The 19111-nt window shown below is 45.4% G+C and overlaps 1 protein-coding gene across 1 annotated transcript in view; it reads right to left on the reverse strand.

Moving 5' to 3' along the window:
• The window catches only part of LOC119965615 (uncharacterized protein C7orf31), a 99014-nt gene that overhangs the window by 28360 nt on the left and 51543 nt on the right, over positions 1-19111 (reverse strand). Inside the window, exons 3-8 of the mRNA XM_038796399.1 lie at positions 18642-18713; positions 16657-16686; positions 12594-12784; positions 11510-11592; positions 9295-9466; positions 8894-8985 (exon numbers count right to left, since the gene is read on the reverse strand). Of these exons, the coding sequence (XP_038652327.1) occupies positions 8894-8985; positions 9295-9466; positions 11510-11592; positions 12594-12784; positions 16657-16686; positions 18642-18713 (640 nt within the window). The remainder of the gene's footprint in view (positions 1-8893; positions 8986-9294; positions 9467-11509; positions 11593-12593; positions 12785-16656; positions 16687-18641; positions 18714-19111) is intronic.

Raw genomic sequence — 19111 nt, forward strand, 5'->3', positions numbered from 1 at the left:
CCCTGGATATATATCCATTGTCAAAGATGGTGGAGCAATGGGAGTCATGTGACATGGGCTTTTGGCATATCGGATAATTAACTGTGTTTGCTGAACTGCATAGTTTAGTCTGCTGCTCAACATCTAACTAGTAGGTCGCAGCAAAGGAACTCTGGCCAAGGTTGAACACCTGTGTCTATCTACCTTGCCTCTGCTGAATGTTCCGTGTAATTGCCTCTCTGGACGTATCTCATTTTGTGAAGTCAACACCACTGGAAAAGGGAATTCTAAACATAGATTTTCAGCCCGCTGAACTTTGTGAAGGAGTACCTCATTGGACTTTGATTTTGGGCTCTGGAACCCACGTGAAATAATAGGCACAATTGTCCGACTGCGTTGCACCCAGTGCCAATCTGGGCATACCGTGTGCTTCGTAGGAGATTCAAGCGAGTGTGAACCATTTTACAATTCACCCGACCCAGTCCCGTTGGCGTAATCCAGATTAAGCCTAATTTACATTCATTTTAATCATATGAGCGAGATTGAAGTCGGATGCAGCAGCCTCCTGGGAGTCACCCGATTCTCCAGAGAGAAGTCAAATGGGTGATGTTTAGTACTTCTTTACAAAAACGGGAACCTGGCGTGGTTACCGAGGGGAAGTGAGTAACCCTTTCCAGTTACTGCATGCAGTTCAAGAGCACCGGAAATGCTGCCCAGTGCATGGGGTGGGATGGGAGCCTTCAGGGCGAGTTGGAGTTGTTTGAGGTGTTGAAGGGGTTCGGGTCGTGGATCGCCCCTGAGCCGGGGGGGGTGGGGGGTGGTGAGGGGCTTTGTGTCTGCAAGGTCTTAAATATTGTGGAGATCCACAACAGGGACAATCACAGCCTGTCTGTCCTTTCAAACACTTCCAGGACAGTGCCCTGGTGCAGCTTCAATCCTGAAAGTCAATTTCACCCCCTTTGACTTTGAGCAGCCTCTAGTTTCACAGCTGAAGGAGGGACTGGCCTTATTAGTTTTGAGAGGACTTCACACTCCTGAACTCTCAAGTGCCTCCTCAAAGGAGCAGGTGTCCTTTCTGAGAGGACTATTAATGGACTGAATGTCCTGCAACCTCTGATGCCTGAACAGTGTGTCTGAACCCGAGGAACATCAGCACCATAGAGGCTGCTGCCAACAAATTAAACACTAAAGAGCAGGGCGTCACCACTAAGGACCCTCTCACAGCCAAAGGGGAAGTGTGTGGATGAGCAGAGGATAGCTAAGCATGGCCTCCCTAATGTTGCTGGCAGAGGTCTGGGGTCTAGAGGTTCCTGATCTGGCCGGGAGTGAGTGTGCTGAGTGAGATTTGTCAGCAGAACTGTCTCGCTGGATGGCACTCTAAGAGAAGACAGGACAGTCATGGTAAGGGTGATATGAGGGAAGACCGAAACGATTGTCGATCTCTCCCCTTCTCCAATTCCTCCCAGAGATATAAATGTTTGGAGTTGATCTTGTGAAGCTGTCCTCGTGGTGCTTGCGCAGCTGAGGCAGGCATTCACTGAAGAAGATTGCAAAACCAACATAGGCTGGAGGCGGCATCAAATGTTCAGGCGGTTGTCACACACCCTCAAGACCCGGCCGCTCATCAGGCTGAGGAGGGGCCCAAAGGGGAGGCCAGCGACATTCCAGGGTGTACAGGTTTCATCGGTCCTTCAATGAGCTGAAGGACAGCATGTGGCGCAGAAGACTGCGTCTCAACAGAGAGACAGTGCAGCACCTGTGGACATGGTACTACACGGAGGAGGAGGAGGACACCTGCTCCTGGAGGCCGTGAAGGCAACTGTAGCACTTTGCCACTGGGTCATTCCTGGGCTCGAGCGGGGACCTGTGTGGCATTTCACTGTTTTCAGCCCACAGGTTTATCCTGGAGGTGACGGATGTTCTTTATGTCCGGCCATCCGATTATATCACCTTCAACCTGGACCAGGTCCACCAAGATGCCCGGGATGCAGGAATTGTCACCATTGCCGGAATGCTCCACGTCCAGGGAGCCATCAATGGCATGCAAGTCACCCTGCGAACAACGGGGCATCAGGGACTGCCCTATATTAACAGGAAGGGGTTCCATTCCCTGAATTGTCAGATGGTGTGCGACCACCTCCTGAGGATCATGCACGTATGCCCGCTAGCCTGGGGAACTTGCAGATCCCCGGTGTCTTCAAGGACCACCCCAGGTTGACCGTTTGGCTCGTGGTGGACAAGGATACCCGCTGAGGTCATGGCTGATGACATTGGTGTGGAGGCCGGAGACCGAAGCCGAGACCTAATACCGTGAGGCCCACACTGTCACCCGTGTTGTCATTGAGTGGTGCATCGGGCTGCAGAAAATGCAGTTCTGCTGCCTGGACCACTGTGGCCGGGCTCTGGAGGGTTTCCCGCTTTGTGGTGGTCTGCTGTGCCCGCCACAATCTGGCAGAACAGCGGGACAACATGCTGGACGAGGAGGAGGAGGGTCATGCGGCCTCATCGGAGGAGGAGGGGAATGATCAGGAAAGGCTAGAGGATGGGCCCGAGGAGGAGCCAGAGGATGGAAGACAGGCGGCAGCAAGGGCCCAACATCCAAGGAGGATCAGGGAGGCCCTCATCCTCTGCAGATTCTTGTGAGACAAGGCTGTGTCTGTCTGCACAGAACAGCCCCCCCCCCCCCCCCTTACTCCCATCACACTGCCCCTTCCGTGTTCTCCCCTCCAAGGGTCTATATAACATCAGTACAGGATGTTGTGCCTTTGTTGGCACTGTCAGTGGGTAACCATACAATGAAGGAAAGTGATGACCACTCGCTGGGAGGCAAGCTCTGGTGCTCGTCAGCATCTGATAAAGTCTGAATCCTGTCTTTCTGCTGACGGCACGCTCACACTCATCCTCATGATGAAGTCTGCATCGGGGTTTTGATCTTGGACCACTAGGCCGAGGGGGATATTGGGGTAGAAGGGGAGAGGGGATTAGGGGATGGGGGTGCGGGCAGGTCTGCTGTGAAGACTAAAGTGACAAAGGCTTCAGGTGTAACAAGTGTAAAATGTTTTAACAGTGAACATTTTAATGGCAAATTTCCATTCCCCCCAGCTACAGGCAATGACCTCACCAGTGCCCACTCAGTGTTCCTCACTCTTCTTGATCCTCCGTGATCTAGTGCTACATCTAGATGTGTCTCCAGGATGCAAGCAGAGGAGCAGGCAGCCTGCTGCCTTCAACACTCTGTGGCCTTTGATGCCTCTGGTGGGCCCTGGCTGACTTACCGGTGTCACAGGCATCACCATGCCGCGCTGTTTTGCCCACTGGATTTGGATTTGTTTATTGTCACGTGTACCGAGGTACAGTGAAAAGCATTTTTCTGCGTGCAGTTCAAACAGCTTCATTCAGTGCATGAAAAGAAAAGAAAATACATAATAGGGCAACACAAGGTACATGATGTAAATACCTTGACACCGGCATCGGGTGAAGCAGACAGGGGTGTAATGTTAATCAGGTCAGCCCATAAGAGAGTCGTTTAGGATTCTGGTAACAGCGGGGAAGAAGCTGTTTTTGAATCTGTTAGTGCGCATTCTCAGACTTCTGTATCTCCAGCCCGTGGGAAGAAGTTGGAAGAGTGAGTAAGCCGGGTGGGAGGGGTCTTTGATTATTAGGTCTTTGATTATGATCATTATGCCCTTGAGGTCTGTCGAAGTCAGGAGGGGGGGATTCAGAACAACTGGTGACCGCCTCAGTCTCCTTGGTGGAATTCCCCGGGATGGACTCCAGTGCTTCCTCCTCCCAGAGTGTGCTTTTAGAGATATCGGTGACTACATGGGATAGAGTGGCAGCTGGAATGAGCTTCAAAAGCTTCTGAGTCATCTGGTGCTGTCAGTCCTGGAGGCCCCCATTGTCTGCAACGTGGTGTCGACACCCTCAGCGGTGCGCCTCAGTAACTGAGCCACGCAATGTCCAGCTGTGCCTGGGACATGTCCCTCAGCGAATTGTTCATGATGTCAAGGCCATTGGCCATGGTCGCCACAGGCTGAGCCATGCCTTGGACACCACCACTCAAGGCGCCAATGTCGTGTTCCAGGTTTTCCACTGCGGTCACCACTCTAGCAGTGTTGGCCTGTGTGTAATGCATTGCAGCATCACCTCCTGCACCTGAAGGCTTCGAGGCTTCGAGGCTCCTCCAATCGGCCTGGCAGTCACTGAATGTCACTGATACCCCTTCCTGAATGTTATGGCTATGATCTATCATCTGTATCAGCTCTGGGATAACCTTGGCCAGAGGCTCACCATTTGTTTGGGACCCTGGGATCTGGGATTCGGCAGACCTCCGACTGCTGCCTCCTTTGGATGTTCCTGCCTCCACCTGATGTGCATCAGCAGCTGTGTGGTGTTCGATCGTGCCCCTGAAGCCTGTCCACTAATGTCACCCATCGAAGTGTGCGCCTCTGTACTGATGGAATGTACAGGTGACATTTGTGATGCATTGCCAATGTTCTCCTCGGAGCTCTTCTCCGAGCTGTTCTCTTGGGTGGCGAGGGGGAGGGGGTATGACTCCGGATGGCCTGGCCCCATCAGATGGCGATCCTGCGAGACTATGGACATGTAGTCAGTGAGAGAGAAGGATCATTTTGTGGGACATCAACAATTTAGTTGAGGCAGGTCATCTGGGTGAATGGACAGTGGATCCTCCCCTCTCTGGTGCAGGCCGACCTCACTGTCAATCACTTCTCTCTCCCGGGGCAACCGGTGATCTGCAGGGCCTGTTCCTCATAGGGGGTGACGAATTGGATCTCTGGCCTCTCGCCCCCTGTCTTCATCCTTTCCCTCTTATTATGGGCTTCTCCTCCTGTGGGGACAAACAGAGGACATTCTGAACTACACGCTTAATGGGTCCGGGGGGGGGGGGGGGGGGGGGGGGGGACGATGATGTGCAGGTGGCATGTGTGGGCAACACACCTAGACATTTACACAGTGTTTTTTAAGTTTTACCAACCGGGAGGTTTGTCCTTGAATTCACCATGCTTCACCTTCAAATGCCTTTGACGTTTTGACGGTTGTACACTCTGATTTGACAGTACTTCCCTGCATATGACACACATGGGGCAGGATTCTCTGTCTGCCATCGCTGGAAACAGGAAACGCGATTGGGCAGAGAATCGGTTTTGACGCCATGATTGTGGCGAACACCAGTTTTACTCCAAATCGCAATTCTCCGGTGCCTGGACAGCAGAGTCAAAGATTTACACTCTGCACGTACAGTAAACGCCGTTGGCATATTAGCGGGCCTGACCCAGTATTCTTCAGGGCCTCCATGATACTCCGTCTCAACCGGGGGAATTACTGACAGCAAAGGTCACCTGTCCTTTTAATAATCCATGAAACTGGTGCCGTGGTTGATGAGGGAGAGAGAGGGGTTACGGAAAGTGTCCAACATCGCCCATAGTGTGCTGGCAGTTGTGCCGCTGGCCGGGAGGCTTCTGCCAGGACCTGGGAGAGTAGCGGGAGCTGGCCAGGAGGTGGGCTGTGGGGTCGGGATGGACAGGCACGGAAAACCATAGCGGCAGGCTGCAAGGCAGCCATGCAGCTGTGCACGCTGCTGGCTGCCCACTGTGAACTTAGGGCCACAGGTCACATGGGTGTCACCCCCAGGTCACCCCCTAGGTACCATGTGGCCCCAGCCAACCCATCAGCAGGATGAGCATGCTCTACTGTAACAAGTGCCATCTTGTTGGCTGGGATGAGTGTGTGTGGGGGGGTGTAGTGTGATTATACGCCTGCAGCTTGTCAGCCTTCCAACTGTCAATCATAGACCCGGCGAATCCCGTACCAACATTGAATTTTTAAAAAAGAATTTACAGTGCAGAAGGAGGCTATTCGGCCCATCGAGTCTGCACCGGCTCCTGGAAAGAGCACCCTACTCAAGGTTAACACCTCCACCCTATCTCCATAACCCAGTAACCCCACCCAACACCAAGGGCAATTTTGGTCACTAAGGGCAATTTATCATGTCCAATCCACCTAACTTGCACATCTTTGGACTGTGGGAGGAAACCGGAGCACCCGGAGGAAACCCACGCACACACGGGGAGGATGTGCAGACTCCGCACAGACAGCGACCCAAGCCGGAATCGAACCTGGGACCCTGGAGCTGTGAAGCGATTGTGCTACCACAATGCTACCGTGCTGCCCCTTCAATGGTCGTTGAATTGGTCCAGGGTGCGGCACAAGTCTTGCTGTCGTAGAACTCCGTGAAACCTGACCCAGCACCAACACTTAGTCTCGGAATGGAGAATTCCGCTGATTGGGCTTTGCATCTGATTTGCATTGCACAATTGACAAAGCCTTATCTTTATTCTGCTTTGTTCCCGATTTCAGTGTTTTCTTTGTTCTCTGTTCACCAGATGCACTGTAGCTCGATTCAAAGCTAACTCTCGCACTGCTTTGTCCCACTATGGACTCTCCTGGCAGCTCTCTCCAGCAGATTCAATTGTGAGCTCCTAGCCAGCAGGTACATTATCTGTTTGTGTCTCTGACCCTGATAACAAAATGATCCATCTTCAGTTCTTTACAGTTTCTTACGGAGGAATCTCCCCTCTGTGATTTCGCTCCAGAAGCATGGATGTACAGGGCGTGAGATGTCAGGGCGTCTGACAAGCTCTCTGTCGCTGCTTCTGGCCAGCAGACTGCATTGTTCCATATACATGCCAGTCACGGCCGGCATTCTCAATTTAAAAGCCAGTTGCGGCCGTTGGGCATTTCTCCCGTGATCGGGAACGCCACTGGAATGCTGTAACCGATCACACCGTGACCCTCCCAACACCCGTCCGCAACCCATCGTGGGTCGCGACCCTACATGAAGGGGTTGCGCTGGTGGATGCAGTAGGTTCTGAGGAACAAGCTGGGAGATCGGATGTTGGGAGGGTGGGAGCTGTCAGCAAGTAAATTAGGGGCGGTTTGGGAATTTGAGGGGTGGCAGGCGGGACTGATGCCAGGAGGTAGTAACTTTCCCTTGTAGCTTGTAGGAGGTCATTCATCTTCTTACTACATTGGACGGTGGTCCTCCTGGTCATGCTACCCAAACTCTACTGCAGCTGCCACTGCCTTCCAGGTGGCATTGCTGACCCTGCGCTGGTTCTCTGACCCCCTTGGCAGAACAGGATGTCCAGCCTCTCATCCATGGCAATGAGAAGCCTGGCAGGTCAGCATCCCCAACGTAAGGAGCAGGTCTTCGCACTGCCATCCTTGTCATGACCGGGGGTGAGTGCTGAGGGAGCATTTAAAAGCAGTCTCCCGTTGTTAGCAGCGAGCAGCTACGGTGCGAGTTGGGTGAAACAGATGGCAAGTGAGTCAGGTATAGCAAGATTCACGTGGGGGCCCATTTTGTGCACTAAGTGCGGGTGAAAACAGGTCGCGCTCTCTCTATTACAGCCAGCACGAAACACCATACCAAACCTGCCCAAAATGACACTTAAGATCACAAAATCCCTCCAAAATTGGAACGGGACACGGTTGGTAGATCCCGGAAGAGGCCTCTCCTAGGATTCCTGGTCACAGTTATGCCTCACAAGATCTAACGAGATCTCACGAGACATTGCGATCTGGATCCCGCTTACAATGGGCGGGACCCAAACTTGCAGTGTTAAGTGAGTTTAAAAGCTCACTTAACTCTGCAGACGCCAGATCGAACTGGCTCCCGGGGCATACCATCCTCGCTGAGGAGACTCTAGCTGGACGCCATTCAACACTGGTCCTCACAATTAGGGACCTTGCGGATGGCACTTGGGGGAGGTCTCCAAGGTGATCAGAGGATCCCGGATGGCTTGTATCTGGGCAGGGTGGCACCCTAGCACTGCTGATGCCTACCGGGCACCTTGGCACAAGTTGAATATAAAGCATATAAAGTAGAATTGACTGCAATGTAAGCCTACTTGTGACAATAAAGATTATAATAGGGCAGCACGGTAGCACAGTGGTTAGCACTGTTGCTTCACAGCTCCAGGGTCCCAGGTTCGATTCCCGGCTTGGGTCACTGTCTGTGCAACGTCTGCACGTTCTCCGTGTGTCTGCGTGGGTTTCCTCCGGGTGCTCCGGTTTCCTCCCACAATTCCCGAAAGACGTGCTTCTTAGGTGAATTGGACATTCTGAATTCTCCCTCTGTGTACCCGAATGTGGCGACTTGGGGCTTTTCACAGTAACTTCATTTGCAGTGTTAATGTAAGCCTACTTGTGACAATAAAGATTACTACTATTATATTATAAATTGCACTGATTCTGATTCACCCAATCCCCATGTGTGTGCTGACCGACATTACCTCTCAGCCTCCAAATGCCTCAATTATAGAAATTCTCATTCTGGTGTGTAAATCCCTCCTTGGGCCAGAATTCTCCGGCCGTTGTGATTGACGGGTTTCCCGGCGGCATGGGGTAGCTTCAAAGGAAATCACATTGATAAGCAGCGGGACGATAGAATCCTGACAACAGCAAACAGTGCACCGCCGGAAAACCAGAGAATCCCATCCCCGATTTTCATAAGCGCCTCCAATCCTACAATCCTTTGAAAAATCTGAGCTCCAGCAACTTTGGGCTCTTGTCCATCCTTATTTTTTTCACTCCACTACTGGCAGCTGTGTTTTTAGCTGCACTGGCCATAACTACCAGAATTCATTTCCTAAATCTCTCCACCTCTTCAATTCCCTCTGCTCTATTAAGACATTCTTTCAAAACTAAGCTCTTTGACCAAACATTTAGCCCCCTTTCCTTCTTTGCTTGGCATCAATTGTTCTCGGGTAATGCCCCTGTAAAGCATTTTGGGATGTTTTAACTACATTAAAGGGATTTTAAATGCAAGTTGTTGGTATGAACATACATGATTGTATTCAAGACCATTCCCTGGATTTAACAGGTTACTCACCAGCTCTGTGAAGTAGTCGAACTTTCCTGTCACTTTTGCTATTGTTTTGTCAATATAATCATCTAACTCAATGGGATTCATTGGTCCACTGCCTAATTATAAAAATAAATCAAGGTTCAGTAAAACAGTGAATGCCAAGTCTCTAGAAATGTTGCAGTCTGAAGCTGATAAATCATTCATTGATGAAAATAAGGATAAAAGACTATCGGTGCTGTGAATAAACTGTAGCTGAGCCATCAACCAAGCAAAAAAAAAAAGTCAAGGTATAACATTTTAGGTGCTCTTTTCTCATTTGTGTAGAAATGCATGAGGTCAGTCATCGAAATATAGTAATAATTAAAATCTATTTGTTGCAGGAACTAGCAGAATGAATTGACCTTTCAGTTCAGGTTGTTTCCTACCTGTGAACTCCCTCTTGTATGTGGTTAGCCAATGTGATTTCTCTATATTTCTCAGGATATTGGCACTTCTCTCAGAAAGAATATTTTCAATGGATCGCTCTGGCCTGTTGGGGGCAATAAGCTTTGGTGGTGTTGGATAGATTTGTTTTTGTTCTTTTGATGATTTAGGATACTGCAATGAAAGAGAAGAGAGGCTACCAAGCTGCATTTAAAGAGATCCAGTTTTGGAATAAAAAAGAATAAAATGAATTGTTTTATTGATTTTGTAATTCCCCTTAAAGGGCCTGCTAGTTCTTGCAGGTTCCAATGACAAATGCATAATTACACTGAATTTGGTCAGAATACCCATTGTATTCATCTGTGGCCATAAAGGTGAATGGCACAGTTCTCATGAATAAAAGTTTAAGTTCATTTAGCATTTGCATTTCGCTGAATAAGGAGACATGTTGCCAAAGATTTTTGTCTTGCACTCTTCAGGGCAAACGCAAGATAGTGAAATTTCAAACAATTGCAACAATTTATACTGGTGGAGAAGAGAATGCTGATTTGTGGCAGGTTGACTCTGATTGGTCGATACTTTGACATGGAGGAAGCAAATGGCAACTATGGCTCCCACACATCTAGATAATTAAAAAAAAAAGGTGCAAGGCAATCCAACAGGGCTTTCTGGGCGGCCTCACAAGGCCACAGGAAAGTTGTGCGGTCTCCATTTCATCCCTCAGCCACCACTAAATTGCACTGGGTTCAGAGTGTGAATTGGCCTAATAATAAGGCTAATTTCCAATCCGCTGCTGCTGGCAGGGAATCCCGCGTCAGCCTCATCCACCTTCTGACTTAATCGGAGGACGTTTTCCTGCTGCCAGGAGACTAACACTGGGCCTCTCCCATGGTTAAATAGACTGAGCCTCCATGTTTCCTCCTACAATGGGCTGTATTAAATCCAGACCAATATGTCAGATTGTTAAAATATTTGGTTCAAAATTCTTATTGCTGCTATTTTCGTGGAATTGCAAAGACTGAATGTGATGTTCAGTCATCACAAAATGTTTAATTCTAAAACAGCAACAAGCCAGTTAAAGGTAAATGTAAAGGGCAGTCTAGCATGGTGGGCTAGGATTTAGGTTAGGAATTTCCTCTTCAATGTTATAAATCCGCTCACTGGACTTCAGGGTGTTATGGGAGCGGCGTTTTCAGAACCCCAAAATGTATCATGGAGTTCAACCAACCTCTCCCTTTAATGTATTGTTGCTTTTGAAGCACACGGCTTGGTCCCCAGGTGTGGTATTACAATTATGGACACGTGGGTGTTTATAAACACAAAACAATGTTTATTCCATGAATTCAACTTAACCTTACCGCCCCTTACTTCAAAGATAACCCCAAAAATAATACAACACTAAATAATCCCTCAAAATGTTTCTTCAAACCTCCAAAAGACTTAACACCTTTAAACAGAAACACATCAGGTTAAAGACATTACTATTATGAGTTTAAATCACCCAAATGATTCAGAGATATTCTTTCCTGGCAGAGATCACCGCAGATCCAGCTCACAGCAATCCAGCCAGGCACTTTTCAGCTCCTCTCTCTCAAACTGAAACTAAACACTGCAAAATGGCTGAGCTAAAAACCCAGCTCCACCCACACTCTGACATCACTTCAGTAATATGAGCTGCTCCACTTCTTAAAGGTACATTGCTTAAACATCAATTTCTTAAAGGTACATTGCTTAAACATCCATTTCTTAAAGGTACTCTCGCATGACAAGGGTAAAGTAATGGAGGGAATGCTCTATGATTATTTAATCATAGATAATCTGGATCTACGATAACCTGGATAATCTCAACAGGATTACTGTACATTGGTCAGGGTAGATGATCTAGGATGGTCATCTACCTATCATTTCTATCCAGTGATGTTATGAAAGCATGAGGAGAGTTGAAATCTTCCCTGGGATGTTCCTTGAAGATTGAAGATTTGAGGGGCACTGGTTGAATCAATAAGCTCAAAGCTGGAGAATAATTATAATGCAAGTCTATTAATTGGGATAATTTGGTGGGACTGAGTTTATTACACAAAAGGACAAGGAAAGCTAATGGAAGCACATTTTGATTTAACTAGTATTAAGATTAAGCCACCATCATATCTGAACAACTGAAAGGCATTTAGAATGTTTTTTCCCCAGAAAATACCTTCTTCGAGCAGAGGCACTTACTTGAGAATATCCTTCTTGTCCCGGCCAAGCTATACCTTTTGGTTGAGTGGGCATTTTCTGGATTTCATATCTATATGGAAATCCTGCGAATTGGCAGCAAAGAATTTAGAATTAATTCCATGGACGTTTATAAAACTAAGCTGTATAATTAAAAAAGAAGTCTCGTCTTTAGGGCTTCTTTGGACAATCAGTTGGTTAAAGCGCTTCCAAATTTTGCTTAGTGCCGATGGGAAAAATTGAGGGAATGAAAGGAAAATACCTAAAACTTAAACAGCTGCTGTCAACGCAAGGAGCATTTCATATTAGCTCAATTTCATTAATAATGCTGAGTTCAGTGAGTCATCCAACCCAATGTTGTTTTCATTCTCAATATTTATAAACATAAACAACTCATTCACGTTTACGTGCTCGTTTAGTGAAAGGATGAGAGTCCTGGGAATGGAATATTAATCCATTTCTGCCACGCCTCGATCACATGCAATATTCTGGCCAAACATTTGACTTAACAAAGGCCCTTTAAGACCCAGTGAAGGCCTTGGCGCCAGATTAATTATATTATTTTTTGGCAGACACCCGGCAAGGCTTGTTGCCCATGTTAGATAGGATTCTAGGCGGGCAGTGGTGTTAAGCAGACTATCACTGCTGTTGGAGTTTATTAGGTCCTGAGCTTGAAAGGGGCAAGCAGCTACTCAGAAGAAAGCTGTGACCTTTGAGCATCTGTGTAATATTTGCCATTAGTGGAAAGAATGCATCAATCACCTGACAACCAATTATGCTTATTGTGGACAAACATTTCACTTTTAAAAATAAATTTAGAATACCCAATTCATTTTTTCCAATTAAGTCATATGTGATTGCGCCAAGAAATCTGGGACAATGCTGCCTCACAATTCTTTCAGCTGATGATCTGAGTCTATTCCAATGGCTAATAAAAGCTGGGATCATGCTAGAATGACCTAAAATAAATTATGTGGCCTGTTATCAGAAAATTAACTTAAACATTTATATAGGTAAATTTATTAGGAATATAATTAAAAGCATGACTTATTTTAGCATGAACTGCTTTCATGAATAAATATGTTACCTTTGATTTTCTTAGTCACAGTCACGTCATGACTTTTTGCTGGCATATCAGGATTAATGGGCAGCAGCTGTCCGGCTCGTACCCCGGTATGTGGATCATTAGGTGAAAGGAAGTTCGGAAATACTGCAAACTTGGAAATGTGGGAATAGTAGGGGTGTTCAGTCGGAAATGGCACCTGTATCTGTTTCTGACTAAAAATATAAAGATACAACATATCCTATGAAGCAATAAAAAGAAAGAATACACAGGCGTTTTGAACAAACATAAAAATGCTGGAACTGCTCAAGTTGGTTAGCTTCTGAAAGAGTAAGAGGAAGCTGTACGGCAAGATCTACCGGCTGCGTTACGCCCAAAAAGCAGCGAGGCGTGGCCGGTAGATGCCAGGTTATTCCTCTTCTTGGATCTACCCGGCTCGCCTCACCTCAAGATCTAACACGATCTCGTGAGATGTTGTGACGCGAGTCTCGCCTATTGTGGGCAGGATCACTTTCTGGCAAATCTGCATATTGCAGTGAGACAGCTAGTCTCACTCTAATATGCATTCCCGAGATCTAACGGTGTGGGATCTAACCTTGGATCTAACTGTGGCCTTGGAGACTTTGGCAAGTGCCATTCAGTGTTGATCTCCACAAATGGGGACCAGATGGAATGGCACTCGTGGGGATCTCCTCGGGGATTGGTAGCCCCCAGGTGCTTGCCCTCTGGGTAGGGTGGCATCCTGGTACTGCTAGTGCCATGTGGTCACCTGGCACCCTCGATCTTTCCTATCAGCATCAGACTTTCTAAATCATGATTTCTTATTAAGTGCCCAAGTAATTCCAAATCTTGGTCAGCAGAGTTCTTTTGATCTCAGATTTTACCAGCACCTCTCGTTGGCAGTGTGACCTGTTCACAAAATTCTCATTATTGACCTCAAAACCATAACTCTGCAGCTTCAATTCTTCTCTGAGTTGCTTCGCTGATCACCCAGCACACTCTTCCGTATGTCAAAATTGGTGTCACATAGCATTCGAGGATTCCCAGCTTCACGGTATGGTAACACAGTGGTTAGCACTATTGCTTTGCAGCGGCAGGGACCCGGGATCAATTCCCGGCTTGGTTAACTGTCTGTGCCGAGTCTGCACGTTCGCCCTGTGTCTGTTTGGGTTTCCCCCGGATGCACCGGTTTCCTCCCACAAGTCCCGAAAGATGTGGTATTAGGTGAGTTGGACATTCTGAATTCTCACTGTGTGTACCTGAACAGGCGCCAGAATGTGGCGACCAGGAAATTTTTACAGTAACTTTATTGCAGTGTTAATGTAAACCTACTTGTGACACTAATAAAGATGATTATTATTATTATTTTCATGGCTGCTTTTGAGTTGATCATAACCTTTTTAATTTTTTGAAATGCATCTTTGGCCATTCCAATCCTTCATTTTATTTCTTCGTCACAATTCCTGACCGATGTTGACATACTTCCCAGGTATTTCAATTTGTGTACCTGTCTGATCTTTTCATTCTTCACTGTTATCTTACATTCTGGTATGATTTTCTTTTTGGACAATACTGGACATTTTGTTTTTTTCAAACTTATGCTCAACTCTTTGATATCGCTTTCACTCACTACTCTATCCAGAATCTTTTGATGAATGAGACTGTGGATCTTACATTATTAGGATAGGTTGCACAAGTTTTGTTTGTGTTCTCTTGAGTATTGTAGATTGAGGAGTAAATCAGTCATGGAAGTTAAAATGATTAAGGGATTTAACAGGACAGATTGCGAGAATCTATTTTCTCTGGTGCCAGAATCTTAAATAAGGGGGCATATTCCTAAAATTAGAGCCACGGCGTTTCGGAGTGCAATCAGGAAATGCTTCTTCACACAAAGGGTAGAGAAACAGTAACATTCTCGCTCTCAAAAGGCTGTAGATATTGGCCAAACTTTTCTGGCCGTACCGCTGACGGGATCTGCCCATCACGCTGATGGCAGCCCCGCAGCTGTGGGTTTCCTAGCGGCAGATAAGCAAATGATGGGAAATGCCATTCACAGCGGCAAGACTGGAAGATCCCGGTGACAGCCAATGGTAGGCTGCCTCTGCCACTGCCAAATTTGCCACGGGTAGATGAAAAATCCTGCCCATTGAGTCAATTTGAAATTTTGAGGACACTGGTTGATAATGGTTTGTTATGTAAGGTTACCAAAGGATATAGAACTGATGGAATTGAGGTACAGAATCTAATTTTATAGTGGAGCAAGTTTTTAAAAACTCAATGTTCAGCAATACACATTCCCACAATGGAGCAATAGAAGGGCAGACAAAGGAAGAGCTTCTTCCATAACCAAAGATAAGCAGAATAAAATGAAACAGAGAAAGGAGGCTTATGATAAAGTATCAGATTCATAATTCAGTAGAGAACCAAGCTGAATATAAAGCATATAAAGAGCAATTGAAAATGGAAATGAGAATGTTTAGTGCATCATATAAAAGGGAACACAAGTCTTTTAGAAACATAAGTATTAAAACGGTGAGGTTGATATGGAATCAAAAAGGAGATCTTTGGAAGGCAGAGAGCATGTGTTGTTAGACTAAATTAGTTCGTTCTATCCATCCTCACTAAAGATGACGATCTTGTCAATATCAAACGAAAGGAGGAGGTACTGGAGAAATTGGATAAGGTAAAAATGAAGAGGCACAAAATGGGATGATCACATTCAAAGTAGAAAAATCACCTGATCCAGATGTGATCAATCTAGGTTGTTGAATAAGGGTGGAAATTGCAGAGATTCTACCGCAATCTTCTCATCTGAGAGTGATGTCAGAGCACTAGAGGTTTGCAAATGTTACACCTGTGTTCAAAAAAGGGGCGAGGAATTAATCCAGCAACTCAGTCTAATGTCAGTGGTTGGGAAACCTTTATAATCCTGGACAAAATTATTGGCAATTGAAAAAGTATTCATACATAAATGAAAGCCACCAGAGATTTGTTAAAGGCAAATAGTTTTTGATTAACCGGATTGAGACCGTTGTCAAGTAATAGGTAGAGTTGAGGAGGGAAGTGCATTTGATGTTGCATATGGACTTTCAAAAGGAATTTGATAAAGTACCACATAACAGATTTGATAGCAAAATTAACTCTCAGGGGATTAAAGCGGCAAGAGCTGAATGGATAGAAAATTGGCTCTTGGTCAGAAAATTAGAATAATAGTGTTTTTTTCAGCCTGGATGGAAGTATACAGTGATGTTCCCCAGTGGACCACAGTATTAGGACCACTGATCTTCTTGATAGATATTAATGATCAGGAATTGAGTGTTTGGGGCACAATTTCAAACTATTCAGAAGTTAAAAAACCCCAAAATGTTGTAAACCGTTCAGGAGGACAAAGACACGCTGATGAAATGGGCAGACACATGGCAGATAAAATTTAAGATGTGTGAAGTGCTAAATTTTAGTAGACTTAATGAGGAAGAAAATCTAAATTAAGCAGTACAATATTAAGACGGGTGTAGGAACAGAGTCCTTGGGGATGTGGATAACTGTGGTGTGCTGGTAATGTCACTAGACTGGTAATCCAGTGGCTCAAAGTAATGCTCTGGGGACTTGTGTTCAAATCCCACCATGGCAGCTGGTAGAATTTAAACTCAATTAATAAATCTGGAACGGAAAGCTAGTCTCAGTAACGGTATCCATGACCATGGTTAACCGATACCCTTTAGGGAGGAAATCTGCTATCCTTACCTGGTCTGACCTACATGCGAGTTCATAGCCACAGAAATGTCATTGACTCTTAAAGGGCCTAGCACCACTCAATCCAAGGGCAATTAGAGATGGGCAACAAATGCTGGCCTTGCCAGCGATGCCAAAAATCCATGGAAGTGGGAATACTAAATTTCTACTTTTGTGATGTTAATTACATTGTTTAAATGATTGGGTCATTCAACTGTTTTCCATGTAAAATAATGAATCAGTGCATTCATCACTTATTAAGTGAACAGAGAGACAGTTCTTAAAGTTGTATTTAAAGCTAGATGTAGAAATGTCCATGAGCAATATAAAACTTAGACCAGCTCAATTTACTTACTCCAGCGCAAACTCTGCAGCAGATGGGAGTCTGAAACAGAAACAAATAGAAATGCAATTTTAGATGTCAGGTCTGCAAGTGAAGGAGGGAGGTTCAATGCAAATGCATGGGCCAGTGTAACAATGCCATACTTGATATGCTGTGAACTTGCATTGTTAAAGTGTTCAGGTCAGCAGGGTTTTAATGGATGAAGAACCCTGCAGGGCCCATCGATCTTTACGCCTGGGTTCCTGGTCATTGTCAAAATCTGCCAAGAGTAAAATTGAAACTCCCAACTTGGTAACAACATCTTGCGACAAAGCAAGAAAAATCAAAATCCATGACAAGTTGACACTTGTATTACGTGAAAAGAAGCAATCAGCTGATAACAAACCAATACACCTTATCGTGTGGCCTTTTATTTTAAACTTTAAAATTAAAGCCGTTTCTTATTGTTAGTTGTACAGAAACAGCATTGTGTTCAACAGTGTCAAGTGCAGACTCCTGTTTGATCTCCAATGTGTTGTGGAGTGATCTGAAGATATTTACATTATTATGTACAATATTGCTCATTGTTTGCATTCTGCATATTAAAACTGCAATGTTTCACATTTTTACAAACAGGCGATTCCATTTGTACGACAGAAGCAGTGAACAGGGGAGCACACATGGTAGCACAGTGGGTGGCACTGTGCCAGGTTCACAGCGCCAGGTTCGATTCCCGGCTTGGGTCACTGTCTGTGCAGAGTCTGCACGTTATCCCAGTGTCTGCATGGGTTTCCTCCTACAAGTCCTGAAAGATGTGCTTCTGAGGTGAATTGAACATTCTGAATTCTCCCTCTGTGTACCCGGACAGGCGCCGGATGTGGGGCTTTTCACATTAACTTCATTGCAGTGTTAATGTAAGCTTACTTGTGACAATAAAGATTATATTATAAATAACTGACAACCTACCAACTAGTCGAAGAAGCGAGAATTGTCAATCTAAGTCTCAATGTATCTGTATATCACTCATTCAATGCCCCCAAATTAACCTTACTAATGACTAGTATTGAAGCAAATCAATAATCATTTAAGAAAACATGGTGACTGATTTTATGTTTTTGTTTAGTGTAATAGTATAATATTCATGAAGGCCCACCTTCTCAACCATGCCCCTTGCGTGTGTGTGATCCTCAGGTTAAATCGCCACCAGTCAGCACTCACTCCCAAAAGGGGAAAGTAGCCTATGGTCATCTGGGACTATGGCGACTTTACTTTACTATAGTATACAGCAAGACATTTTCTGGCTATAAGGAACTCAGGGTCAGATACCAAACTGAAATTCTTCAGTCTTTCCCCTAGTCTTCCACTGTGGACTAAAACGTTTATTCATCCAATTCTCTCCGGGTCCCTCCAGTTTCCCGTTTATTGGAGATCAGCAATACCCCAGTCTCAGAACTTTGGATCAGCTTTATATTCACTACTTCAGATGAAACTGGTTATTTCTTGAATTTATTATGTGAGGAAAAATACATTGATATTTGTCCACTGTAGACTGAGAGAATCTTGAAAGAAATTTAGGAGCATTACGTTTTGTTAGTTGTCGTTATTACTATATGAGGACTTGAGGCCCATAACCCATCACAAATTTCCACTTATCGTGGTTAGAGAATTGAAGGGCACACACCTAAATTCTCACTATGTGCTTCTGGTAGACAAAACGCAATGGAAAATCTGCCCTTCATTGTTAGCCTCACATGAAGCTGTTGCAATAGTGGCTTCCCTGAGATGTGTAAATAAGACACTGCGGAGTAGGTGGTGCTCTTTTGAGCTTGTAATGAAGTAATTCTTGGAATAGGGCAGGAAAAAATTTCCCTTTCCAATTAACTCAAACGTAGGTAACCTAGAAACGCATCATGCTGATGTAACAATTGGACGTTGGATAATTCATCAGTCCCTCCATCAAAGAGGGACGATAGCCAATATATAGCCAATGGAACCATATTACATACAGTGAAACTTACAGCTGATCAGTGGGGCGAAGTCGACTCTTCTTCAGTTGGGTGACATCATAATATTGATCGATAACAACATCACTACATAAAAAAACAGTTAAGCAGATAATTAGCAAATGCTTCTACATGGATGCTCTGTAAATTTGGTCTATTACTTTTTGCAAACTGATTCAAATACTCAAAATAGAAATTGCTCCAATTCTACTGCAGTCAATAATATCTTTATGAAACATGGCGGAGGTTTTTTGTCCCACTTATTGGAGTTTCAACCCCCCCTGAAATTTGAACTCGTAGTTCCAAAAATATCAGCAAGAGGCAGGTCGCTGCTAGGAAGTAGCAGCTGATGACGGACCATCAATCAATAGGCTCTTTCTCACAATATCAGTCTGTAGAACATCAGCATGAACAAAGTAAATTTATTTATAAAAGGGTGCTAAAGTCTATTGGAGGGACCTCAACATATCTACTTCTATTTGGAT

This window comes from Scyliorhinus canicula, chromosome 5 (genome assembly GCF_902713615.1).
Source record: "Scyliorhinus canicula chromosome 5, sScyCan1.1, whole genome shotgun sequence".
Classification (NCBI taxonomy): domain Eukaryota; kingdom Metazoa; phylum Chordata; class Chondrichthyes; order Carcharhiniformes; family Scyliorhinidae; genus Scyliorhinus; species Scyliorhinus canicula.